At 41.8% G+C, this 12,861-nt stretch overlaps 2 protein-coding genes across 2 annotated transcripts in view; one reads left to right on the top strand and one right to left on the bottom strand.

Moving 5' to 3' along the window:
* Positions 1 to 9,907, top strand: part of ZNRF3 (zinc and ring finger 3) — a 108,555-nt gene extending 98,648 nt beyond the window's left edge. Inside the window, exons 6-9 of the mRNA XM_067306817.1 lie at positions 1,048 to 1,215; positions 3,351 to 3,453; positions 4,259 to 6,001; positions 7,131 to 9,907. Of these exons, the coding sequence (XP_067162918.1) occupies positions 1,048 to 1,215; positions 3,351 to 3,453; positions 4,259 to 6,001; positions 7,131 to 7,174 (2,058 nt within the window). The 3' untranslated portion in view covers positions 7,175 to 9,907. The remainder of the gene's footprint in view (positions 1 to 1,047; positions 1,216 to 3,350; positions 3,454 to 4,258; positions 6,002 to 7,130) is intronic.
* An 85-nt stretch (positions 9,908 to 9,992) lies between these two features.
* Positions 9,993 to 12,861, bottom strand: part of KREMEN1 (kringle containing transmembrane protein 1) — a 41,484-nt gene continuing 38,615 nt past the window's right edge. Inside the window, exon 10 of the mRNA XM_067306818.1 lies at positions 9,993 to 10,102. The gene's annotated coding sequence lies outside the window, so the exon portion shown is untranslated. The remainder of the gene's footprint in view (positions 10,103 to 12,861) is intronic.

Below are 12,861 nucleotides of genomic sequence, written 5' to 3' on the forward strand. Positions count from 1 at the left end.
GTTAATTCTTGAAATGAAAAGGATATGTGGAAGCAGTGGATTTAGAAGTGCCTTTGGAAGGGAAGAGTGTTTCTGGTTGTTCAGAGGTTGATTATCAGTAGCATTGGTGTACTTCAAAAGAAGTCCACAGTCTTGTTGCTATATTGTGGAAGGAATATCAGGGTTACAAAGAAATTGCAACTCTTTTCAATAGAATGACATCCTTTGATTCTTAATGGGAGAAGGCTGCAAGGTAAAAAGTTTGGTTAGGAATAATTCTAGATGAGATATTTTCAGTTTTTCCTGTCAGACATGAAAGGGACAGCAAATAGAAGCTAATGGACTTTGTGGCTTGTAGTTGTAGGCTGTCCAGTATACATACATACATATATATATATAAAAGGAATGCAAAGCACTGTAGGTGCTTAGAGCTCCTCACTTGCACATCTTGCATAGTAATCCAAGATATTATGGACCAACAGCATGTAGTAGGAGTGTTAGAAAGGGAGATGATGCATTCTACAGTAAAACGAAAACAATTCACCGTCTTCCTAGACTTCCATTATTGATGTTCATAAACTAAATTTTGAGGGGGGAGGAGACTGAAATGATATAGCTAATTCAGTAACATTTCATTTTAATTCTTGTCTGAAATACTGCCTCTAGTACTATGGTAGTAATACCATAATGGGGCATTACAGTCAATATTGACAGATTAAGAAAAAGTTCCTCACAGAGTTCTATACGATGCCTTAAATAGTTGCTGCCTATCATTTAAGCAATTGCAGTGTATCCCAATTGTGTGCACCTTTACCCTGTTTCAATTCGAATTAGCTCATCATTCTCACTCATGCAGGTGGCATACATTCTTTTCATGAAGCTTCTGATCTAAATTCTAGTTAGCCTTCTCCCTGCTTAATTTATGAAATTGTACAGCAGTCTGAACCTGATGTGATTTGGTGAGATGTGTTAATTTGATATGGTGGCATTTCTCTGCTCCTACAATCCCTATGCCACAGTGTTGCCTTCCTTTTTTTTTTCCCTTTTTTTTTTTTTTTTCTTTTGTAGAATTCTATGAACAGGCTTGCAGTGCAAGCACTGGAAAAAATGGAAACCAGGAAGTTTAAGTCCAAAAGTAAGGGACACCGAGAAGGTAGCTGTGGAGCACTGGACACACTCAGTAGCAGCTCTACCTCTGACTGTGCCATCTGCTTGGAGAAGTACATTGATGGGGAGGTAAAGGATAAATAGTTTCTTCAACCTGGTTGAGAGTATGGCTGAATTATTTTTAGCACTGTGGCAAGCAGCTGACTGTTGGGTACATTGTGCATTGAGGCTGAGGGTTGCCAGACTGGTTGCATCAAGTAACCTACTCAGGGACAGCCTCAACTGCATTCTGCAGCTCCCAAAGGAAATCTCAAGGGCTTTCCCATGCTACAGAGGTAGAGTTGAGGGATCTCATTCTGCAGGTTGATGCCTCCCTCACATTCATTTTCTGAGGAGGTATTTGTAAGAAAAGTCGGGGCTTCCTAAACATTTAGAGATCTCATTATTTTTATCAAATGTTATGCTATCCAAGGTGATGGTGCGTTCAAACAGTCATGGACATAAGGGATACATTTTGTCCTTTGCTTCTCAGGCTCTGATGGTGCCTTTAAAGTGCCAGGTACACAGCACTGCTGGGAAACCAGAGGAGGAGGAGGAGACTCCAAAAGGTTCAGGAAGAGACTTTTAACTCCTCAGTTACCATCTCTGTGTTGACGTTGGTGATTGCTTTCTTTGGCATAATGCCACCGAGAGGAAGCAATGAAGGGTATGAAATAGAAAGTAGGCCACGTAGAACAAAGACAGTCAACATTTACAGCTTTAAACTTCCATATAAAAAATGATTTGAGGGCATATTTTTTTGAAGTGGTTCTTAAAAGATTCATTCTTTTTCAGGCAATAGAACGTATCAGCTGTGTCAGTATCTGAGGGCTACAAGCTCTGAGCAGAGAGTTAGTGAAGTTGGCTGATGGGAAATTATTTAGAGGAGCAAGAATGAGGGCAGACAAATTTCAGGATAGTACAAAGCTGACTGGACAATAAATTTGTGCATAAACTTCAATGTGAAGTGATGCACATAGAGAAGAACATATGGTAGCTTCACATGTATAAGGTGGTCCATTCTGAGCTGAGCATTATCATTCAGGAACAAGATCTTGAGGCTGTTGTAGGGACCTCTGTGAAAACAGTTCAATGCTTTGTAGCAGTCAAAAAGGCAAATCAGGTATTAGGAATGAGAAGGAAAAGTCTAGAGAACAGAACAGAGAAAACAATTATGCCACTTCATAAGTTCAGGGTTGTTCTCTCATTGAATACTATATGCACTTCTGATCCCCTCATTTCAAGAAAGACATGCTGGAAATTAAGATGCTTCAGAAAAGGGCAGTCACAAAGTAATCAAAGATTTGGAATGGTTTCTTTAAAAGGAATGACTAAGCAGGCTAGGACTATTTAGTCCTGATCTGGAAAGAAAAATGATATGGAGGAGAGGGCGTTATGATAGAGAATCATGAATGGAGAGCATGAACAAGAGTCGGATGTTCATTGTTTTCCAGTACAAGATTGGGGCAATTAAATGAAGCTGACAGGACCCAATCTGAAACAAAATGTGGTGGTTCTCTTCCAGCAGGTGATAGTCCTTTGAAACTCTTGCCAAAGCATGTTACAAATGCAGACCCCTGAGTCAAGGGGAGACTTGAGCAGTGCTTGGAGGAAAGATTTGTTGAGGGTTTCTGAATAGGCAGATACTCAGCAGACTCAGGAAATACCATAAACAGATAATAGCTGAAAAATAAGAGTGCTGGGCAAGGGATGAAGTATCATATATGCTGTCTTGTTCTTACTTTTCCCTGGGCATTTGCCATGGCTGCTAGTTGGAGATAAAATACAGCATTATTGTTGACTGCATTAAATGGGTTGTGTGTGTGTCTCTCTCTCTCTCTCATTCTCTCTCATTCTCTCTCTCTCTTTCTCTCTCTCTCTCTTTTTTTTTCTTAAGTTCATGGACTGTATTAAGGAAAACTTTAATGATGGGGTCCTCCAAAGTGTTAGGGCAGGGGTACATAGCGAAAAGTGTCTTAAAGACATGTAGGATGGCTGTATGGAGTTCTAACATGTCTGCAGACCATTCTCTTAGTGACTACTGAATCACTAGTCATTGTGTTCTTGGCTATGTTGAAACAGACAGCGTTTCTTTCTTCCTAATCGCTTTTTTTGAGACTAGGAATTGATCTGTTTAGTAGCTAGGTTGAAAAAACCAGGAATAAGCTGTGAGGATTCACTTCTTAGGAAGAAGCATTTTTTTCACATCCCTTTTGTTCCTGTAGGAACTGCGTGTCATTCCCTGCACTCACCGATTTCACAAGAAATGTGTGGATCCGTGGCTACTGCAGCATCATACCTGCCCTCACTGCCGCCATAACATTATAGGTAAGTGCTGACACTCGTGAGCACAGATGCTCAGTTGTGTGGCCCGTTTTAGACTTCACAGCTTACAAGATGAAACAGAAATTGTGCCAGTATGTAAATCTCCACAGAGCCCATAGTCTTTGTTGTACTGCAACCCTAGTTAGGGATGGTAAGCTCTTTAAAAATGACTGCATGCCCTGAAAAAATGGGTCAGTTCTGATTTTCCCTTGCTCTGGGCTCTATGCCCTGCAGAGGGCAGCATTGGTCAGCCTCTGAATGGCAGAAGGACAAATAAACTTAAGATGTGTGTATTTTCTCTTCATAAGTATGAAGAAAAGGAAATGCATTGGCTTTGATTTCTTCTTTGTGTTTTAATTTGGAATGTGGTTTTCCTTATTTGCCTTCTCCTTCTTTCAGTTCCTATGGCTTGAAAATGTTTTTTGTTAATGCACATTTATGTAAAGTAACAGCTAATGTGAAAACTTAAATCATGATTCTGAGGCTTGCTCTTAACCTGCAAGATCGGGAATGCTTTGTAAGTAGCAGTCTTTGCATGTAGAAGAACAGTATGTGCAGCCACTTCACTGCTATTTCTTTTCTAGCAAATACATTTAAGTATTTCAGAAGCTTCCTGACAGAGGCACTTGACTGACTTTGAGTTGTTTCTTTTTCCTCTTTAACAAGTTGATGCTTTTTTTTTTTTTAAACTCTGTTGTGCCCAAAATGTAACTAAATTTAGAACCAAATATCTGTCTTTCCTACATAAAGTATTTTCCTTTTTCTTCCCTCCTATCACTGTTTCTCTGTCCTTATTTCTCCCATTCAGAACAGAAGAAGGGAAGTGCAGGTCCAGTCTGTCTGGAACCCACCCCAGCACGCAGTCGGCAGCAGAGGGTGATTCTGCCTGTACATTACCCAGGCCGAGTGCACAGAGCAAACCAGATTACAGCATATCCCACCCGGACAAGCATGGACCCTCATGGAAACCCTATCACGGTACTTACAGTTGACCGGCATGGTGAACAGAGTCTCTACCCAGCCCAGTCCTCAGCTTATATCCGAAGTTATCAGCCGATTCATTTGGACCATGCTTTAAACACACATCACTGTAGCCTGGAACATAGGGCTTACTCTCCAGCTCACACCTTCCGAAGACCCAAATTCAGTGGACGCAACTTTTCCAAAGCAGCGTGCTTTTCCCAGTATGAGACCATGTATCAGCACTACTACTTCCAAGGCCTTAGTTACCCTGAGCAAGATGGACAGCCTCCAGCTGGCATTTCCTCAAAGGGTCCTTCCCGTGCCTTCCAGCCTGGTAGCAGCATGCTTTTCCCTCCTGTGGTACATGTGGTGCCCTCGTCCCGTTTGGAGAGTGGCAGTACCTCCAGCTTTAGCTGCTATCATGGTCATCGTTCAGTGTGCAGTGGATATTTGGCTGACTGCCCTGGGAGTGACAGCAGCAGCAGCAGTTCTGGTCAGTGCCACTGCTCCTCTAGTGATTCCATGGTTGACTGCACTGAAGTCAGCAACCAGGGGGTTTATGGGAGCTGCTCCACCTTTCGTAGCTCTTTGAGCAGTGACTATGACCCTTACATTTACCGCAGTAAGAGCCCTTGCCGAGTGGGCGAGGTTGGTGGTGCAAACAGGGGTGCAATTGTTCTCTTGGAGGGCCCCTGTCAGGACGAGCTTCCCGCTCATGGTCACAGTCTGGTGGGTGCTGACTGCCGGCCTGTGCCAGCTTCTTCCTCAGGGGACCAACTGTCTAATTGCAGCATGGATATGAACTATAGCAGTAATTCCTCACTAGAGCACAGGGATCCAAATGGCACTACCTCAGAGGGAGGACCTGAGGCCACTCCTGGTGCTGCCTTGGATGTTAAAAGGAACTGGAAGAATCCAGAGTTAGCAGGGCCACTTATGGAGCAAGCATGCACCTGCTGCTTTGAACTCCAGCACTCTGCCCTGGAGCCTAGCAATGGGGCAGCTGACTGTAGTGCACTCTTCCTTAGCTCTCCGCTGTGGGGAGCATGTGGCCCAGGGATGGAGCCACAGTCAGGGAGCACGCAGGGCTTGTACAGTATTAACTCAGACCACTTGCATAGGACAGATGGGGTAAAATACGAGGGGCTGCCCTGCTGCTTCTATGAAGAGAAGCAGGTAGCCTGTAGTAGCAACAGTGGCAGTGGAGGTGGTGGCTGCTATACAGAAGACTATGCAGTGAATGTGCAGTACACACTTCCTGATGACACCTTGCCAAGCTGCTATAAGGGTGTATGTGATCTGGGTCAGCGCATTCCCATCATTCCTGAAGACAGAGACTGTGAGCTGATTCTACCTACAGAGTGTCAAGGGACCTACACAGGAGGCTGTAGTTCCTGGGATGGGACACCTGAGCTAGATACTTATCTGCACTGCCAAAGTTTAGGAGAGGTACAGGACGAGAGGGAGGTGTGTTATGAGGCATCGTCTTTCCTGCGGCAGAACTTCTCTCAGGAGGAGGAAGCCAGAATGCTCTTTCCCAGTCCCTCTTTGAACTCCCAGAAGCTGATGGTGACCACAATGGCCACAGGTAATGCATGTGCTTTTTTTTGATTACTCACTAACTTTCTGTTCTAGCATATCAAATGCAAGATCCCTGCCAGCTGCCCAGGTGTGTGCACACGTAGAGGTTACTGCTATCCTTTACCTAAGAGCAGGTTACTGACTAATCCTCCATCCAAGAGTGTTACTTTATTCTCTTGTTACCATTGCTCCTTTGGTTTCAGTTAGATGGATAGAAGATGATAGTTTCCTGCCTAACCCTGTATAGAGCTTTCATACTCATCCTTTCAGGAGGTGGGGAGGAGGGGGGGAAAAGGTGTCTGCTAATACCAGGCCCCCATTAAAGTTCTTACAGCCAGGGACACTGAAACAGTCCTTGCAGCCATGGTGAGTTTGAATGGAAAGTCCCAGAGTAGGCAAGGGCAGAATGCTGGAAGGGAACTGACAAGCTGGAGGATAAAATTAGAATGAAAAACTTGAGATTGCTGTAGAAGAATATGTGGAAAGGTCTCTGCCATGGGCTTACATAAGTGCAAAAAAAAAAAAAAAAAAAAAAAACACAAAAAGAATGAGGTATTACTTACCTGCCTTACCAGTTTTTTTTAAGGGTATTCGTAGGATCATAGGATACCTCAGATTTGAAGAGACCTCAGAAGGTCATCTAGTCCAACCTCCTGCTCAAAGCTGGGCTAGCTCTGCGATCAGACCAGGTTACTCGGGGCTTTTAGTCAGGTCTTGACAACCTCCAAGGATGTAGACTGCACAACCTCTCTGGGCCTCAGTTCCAGTGCTCGACTGTCCTCATGGTGGAAAGATTTTCCATATATCCAGTCCGAACATCCCTTGTTTCAATTTATGCCTGTTGCCTCTAATCCACCATGCACCGAAGAGCATGCTTCCTTCTCCTTGACAGCCTCCATGCAGGTCCTGGAAGGCTGCTATGGGGTCCCCCCTAAAGCCTTCTCTTCTCCAGGCTGAACAAGCCCCATTCCCTCAGTGTGTTCTTACAGGGCAAGTGCTCCAACCCTCTGAGCATCTTGGTGGCTTTCTGCTGATATGGCTCTGGTTGATCAATGACTTTCACATACTGGGGATGCAGTATTCTAAATGCAGTGTTCCTTAGTTTTAACCAGTAATGTTCTTCTTTTATCCTTCAGGTGCTGGATCTCATCCCTTGGAGAGAAGCCAGATCAGTGACTAGATCTGTCCAGACTGCCACAGGTGGAAAAGCGGAACTTATCAGAGACTCCAAATTCTCCTGAACTTCAAAATCTTTTAAGCTTTGACAAACGCAAAAGTGGTAATGTGGAAAGTCCCTCCCCCACTTTCTGTTCCTCTGCGTCCACATCAGCCTGATTGTCTCCTTTCTCCCTTTTGTCTGAAGCCTTCAGGCCTCCATTGGTGTGCAAAGCCCATGTGGGACGTGGTGTAGAGCATCTCTGAGCTCTAGTGCCATATCTATATTACTGACAAAGTGTTATTTATATTTTCTTTTTAGAAATGACCGTGTTAGCTCTTGCTGAGAGGTGATACGGTGTATTAAATAAGCCAGGCTATGTGTAGATGCTGTTATCTCCTGCTTAAAGGAGTCCAGCCTTTGATAAGCTCAGGGCTACACCTGCCTTAGAAACCAGATAGCACCTTGAAGTAAAGTAGTCCAGAGGAATACAGCTGCTGAAGAGATGCTCAGATACTTACTATTCCTAGTAGCAAATCCTAGTAGCCAGCAAGTTATATGAGAGATTTGGAGGGAGATGAAGCATTGGACTGTATCCTTCCTTCCCCGCCTCCACCAACCTCCTTTCATGCTGCTCTGATGATTTGGCTAGGAAGGGTCTCCTGCCATTATGATTAAGTTTTAACAGAGTGGGGGTAGGGAAACTGGTAGCTCAGAATGTTCTCATTCCCACTTCCTGCTAAAGCATGGACCTCTCTGTACCTTCTGACTGGTGAAGAATGCTGGGGAACCCTCAAACAGATATTAGAAGGAAATGCTTAGAAAGGGTAATAGCTTTGTACGTAATGAATCTTGCCTTCCATAGGCAATTTTTCAGGCACTCATATCCCTTGTTATGCTTGTTCCCCGGTGAGAAATGCTGGCATACGCAGGAAAACAGAGCTTGCAGGGGGCCTATAGCTTGCCTGGCTCTTTTGGAAATAGATCAGATGGTGTCTTGTTTCCACATAGACTGCAAGCATGCTTAATAAAACTACTGCTTTCCACCTGTTGTGCATGTGGGAAAGTGAGGACTTGCTTAAGTCATTGTTTCCTTCTTTGCTGTGGTTGATGTAGCTTCTATAGATCAATCTGTTTTAAAGGTTTCTTGGGCCCAGCCAGTTGCGCTTCATTTGTGACTTGTGTACAGAGTGCTTTCTGTACCCCATTAGTCTGGGCACATACTTCTTTTCTTGTTCTTGTACTAGTGGGGATGTTTGTTATCAAGAGATAATGTACATCGTCACTTCTGATAGCACTTGTTTCCTGTGGAAACAGCGGCTTCTGAGTAAGAGGCTACCATAGCATGGTTTAAATTGCCTGTCATGCTGCATGTGCCTGAGGACACAGTGTCATCCTGTCTGTATTCACAGCAGGAATTCTCCTAAAGGGAAACTAATTAGTTAATACTCAGTGTCAGTCTTATGAAAAGATTTTTCCAAAGTTCAGTACACTTTGAAGATATTTAAAAGATATTAAGAAGAGATGTATACTTCCCATTACAGTTTCTACCAAAACAAAGTCCTTGATAGCACTGGACTAACTGTGAGAACCAGAAAAGTTATCTTGTTTGCTTTATAGTCCCAAATGAAATACTTCAAAAGAAGCAAACACCTAAGAAATAACAACAAAAAAACCTGTTTCCTTTTACTTTCAGTACTCAATAGCTAAGAGAAAAATAAAACTATTCAAAGGAACCCACATTAGAACTCTCTAAATTAATTACCACCTCAGCTGTTCTGAGAATTAATGCAAGATAATACCTGGGTATAAAGTTAAAAGAAAAATTACAATAAACACATTTTCTGTGTATAAACCTAAAGAAAAGCTATTCATTCGCTTAATGACTGTAGTAAGTGGTATGTTTTGGGAGAATAAACTCCAAAGGGTGTGGGGTTTTTTGGTTGTTTTGTTTTGTTTTTTCCAGTCTTGCCTTACTCCTCCCTCCCCTCAAAAGAAATGTGTTGTAGAAACTATGGTGTATTACCTTGGTTATCCTATTTGGTGTATTATGAGGCACTGTCTAAGGCCATTAAGATGCATTGTACTCTATAACTACACAACATGTTGTGGTAAAATGCGGTTATAAAAAAAGCTATTTGAATGTTCTGGCTTATGATGATTCTGGACATTCTGGTCTCATTCACATGTCACAGAAATCTTTGCCAGTACAATAATCTCTACAGGCCTTACTATAAAGATATCCTACACGTGATTTCTATGTTTGGTTTTATATTCAACATTTAGTTAATTCTCTGCTACCTATATGTCCATACAGACTTATAGGCCAGCTGGCCATGATAGATGTTTTTGTAACAAAATGCCTTTCTACTACTTACATGAACAGTTGTCATTGTGTTTGGCTCATGAGGCACTATTTAAAATGTTTTTAATTAAAGTTATCTTATAGCACTTAAAATTGTTTTGTATAAAATTTGCTGTAAAATTTGTAATATGGTCAAAGGGCTCTTTCTCCTTCATTACCATTTTTTAAAATGTTGTAAAAGCTAGAAAACATCTTGTATATATTCTGTATATGTATAGCAGCACATTTCATTTATGGAAATATGTTCTCAGAATATTTATTTACTAATATATTTATCTTAAGCCATGTCCTATGTTGAGAGTGTGTGACATTATTGTAATAATCATTGAAAATCACTAACATGAGGCCCTGTAAATACATGATAATTGCACACAAAGATTTTACAGTACTTGCCGACCAAAAATGATTTAAGAAAAGTTGTAGTTACCTGCAGTTTTGTAAGAAAGTGTACAAATGTCTGTATAAAAAAAAAAAAAGTAAAAACACAAAAATACAGTTTTATTGCATATACATGTGGAGGTTGTCCTTCTTGTTGGTGGGGAAAGGACACAGATAGCTGTGTTTCTCAACATACAGTCCTAGATGCACTGAAATGAACTGTTATCAGCAATAATCACTTTTGTAAAAAAACAAACAAACAAACAAACAGGTATCTATGCATGTACACACACATACAGATCCTAGCAAAAATGATTGTGATAGAAAGTTTAGAAGCGCTTCTTCTGGAGCCAACCCATAATGTTCTGTTTTGGGACCATTCAGTTTTCAGGCAACTGATTCCTTTAAAATTCACTTTTTACAACATTGACAGGGAATGAGTTATCAGCAAATAAATATTAAAATACAAAGATCTACACATAATTAAAAAAATCTGACATTAACTAGCTGTTTCACACTAACCTGTTCTTTACCTTTTCATACTTCACTTTGAATATGTCAGGCTTAGGCAATTTTTGCACCAGGGAGGCTCTGTCTTTAGAGCAAATGTGCCACATTTGGATATCAAACATATATATATATATATATATATATATTTTTTTAACCTAGTATATTATGCTTAGGGTAAAGCCAGCACTTGAAAATTTTAGCTGCTTTCCTAATACTGTCCCCAGGTAATCTTACCCAGTTATTTGAAAGGCTGCCTGTTGCTTCAGGGTCCCTGCTCTCACCTGGCAGATATTGCTGTTGAGGAGGAGGAAGTTAGATATTTTCATTTCAAGAAAACAAAAATTAAATTGGGAAGGCAAAGAAGATGTGGGGTAGAGAAGGAAAAGAAAAGGGTTGGGAAAGTAGTGCATGAAAGAGTATGCTGTGGAAAAGGTGGAGTGAAGAGCTCTGCCAGGCGAAACAGGAAAGGAAAAGCAGCGACGTTGAGACTGCAGTGTGTCAGTCCTTAACAAATAGGACAACGCTTGGGTCTTTGTGTAGTGTGCAAGCCATTTGAAGGGGTCTTTTAAGCCCCTGAGGTTTCTTTCCGAGAACATGAGTGGCACATACCTGTTAAGTACCTGTTGGAAGGCATCCTCATGTGTGTTTGGAACCTGTGTGTTGCCTGTAGCAGGGCAACTGATTTCTGCTTCAATTTCAGCTAAGAATAATTTATTGTCCTTTACTAAAAGTATTTCAAAACCTGAGCCAGCATGATGCAGATGGACATAATTGGAGGAGTCATGTTGAGTAGTCAAGCTAGACCCAAGTTTTTAGCCTGGAGAATGAAATCCCTGGTCCCACTGAAGTTAAAATGAGTGTTGTGCTACTCTCGTTTTGTCAGCAGAGTTCATAATTTGACCAGAGATGTTCAAGAAGGCTAGACAGCTAAAGAGAGTGGCTTGGAGATGTGTGGTAGCTAGTGGATTGCTACCTCTGTGTGAGTGTGTGGGTATGTATGTACATATAGGTGTCATATATGTACATATGTTACTGTTTAAATAGCTTGTCTCCAAATGTTACTTATTTCCCATCCAGTGATACAGGAAAAAAATAAATCCCTTGCAGTCTCCTCCTCCAGGTTTTTTCTTCTCCCATGCATTTTTACCTGGTAATCCCCTGGATTTTTTTTCCTCTCTCATCCAAGCCTGTTTAAGTGCACTGCAATTCAATCACCTCTCAGAATTCTCCCAAGAAATCAGCCTTCCTTTGCTTCAACCACCTGTTTTGTAAGGGGAAACTCCATCTTTGGGATGTCAGGCTGTTGTGCTAAAAAGTGTCATTTTGAACAGGACTTTCTAGCATGGGGATCATCTGACATCCTCATCTCAGGTGCTATGGGGAAGCTTGGTCCGTATGAGAAGACAGCCACAGTAATGGAAGAGCAACTGGCAGGAGGGAGTTAACCAGCACTGGCAGGTAACGTGTGCTTCCCAGTCGTTGTACACTTCCTTTTTTGCTTGGAGAACAGAATCTTGGTAATTGCTGATGTTTATAGTGAAATGCATTTTATTTGCAAATTGGCTTATTAAGCAAGTACTCTTAAAAAAAAAAAAAAAAAAAAACTCATGAAGCTTAGGGTGTATGGGTGTATGTGTTTGGCTGCCATGCCTATGTTGGCAGGCCAATTCTGAATCTTTCCTCTTCTATCTATCTGCCCCTCACAATTTATTACTGCCTGAGTAGTGTTTTGTTTTTTCATTTCTTGTTGTGAAGAAAACCATGAGACTGATCATGAAGAGGATTGTGCTTTAGGGAACACAACATGCCTTTACCCTTGCTGAGCTACAAAATAATCAGTGAACACCTACTCTGTCTCTAGGAGAAAGGTGGTTGTGGACTGTTGGCCGAACTATAGTTAGCTTGCCTGAACTCAAAGGCAGCGCTTATTTGGGGGGTGGGTGGTAGGTGAGTGGGTTCTATCCCTTTTTTGCTGTGTTTTTTTTTAATGACTAAATTTAAGCATTTGCTGTCAAAAAAAAATGAGTATTTTGATATTCTGGGGGGTTTCCTTTCATTGTTGAGGTTCAGTATTTAAGGAATAACTTGGTGGCAAAATGAGAGTCTTGTGGGCACCATAAACCCACGCGGAACCTTCATGCCATAAAACAAGAAGAGCAGGAGCAGAAGCTTCGTGATGAGATAGTACGCTGTGTAACAGTTGGCATTTTTGTGCACTCTTTTTTGCTGCAGCTAATCAGGTGCATCTGTCAAATCCTGTTACTGCTGCTGGAAAACACTGATTGTTACCTAACTTTTGCACAGTTGCATCTGCAGAACTCGGTGCTCAGTATTTAACAGTTTTCTTTATGCCTACGGGCCCCTGGTGTCAAGAGAAGAGTGCCTTTTAAAGAGACAGCTGTGTTTATACTGTGTGGCATCAGCCTGCCCTAAGTCTTTGTCCGGGGAGAAAACAATA

This window comes from Apteryx mantelli, chromosome 17, assembly GCF_036417845.1.
Source record: "Apteryx mantelli isolate bAptMan1 chromosome 17, bAptMan1.hap1, whole genome shotgun sequence".
Lineage (NCBI taxonomy): Eukaryota > Metazoa > Chordata > Aves > Apterygiformes > Apterygidae > Apteryx > Apteryx mantelli.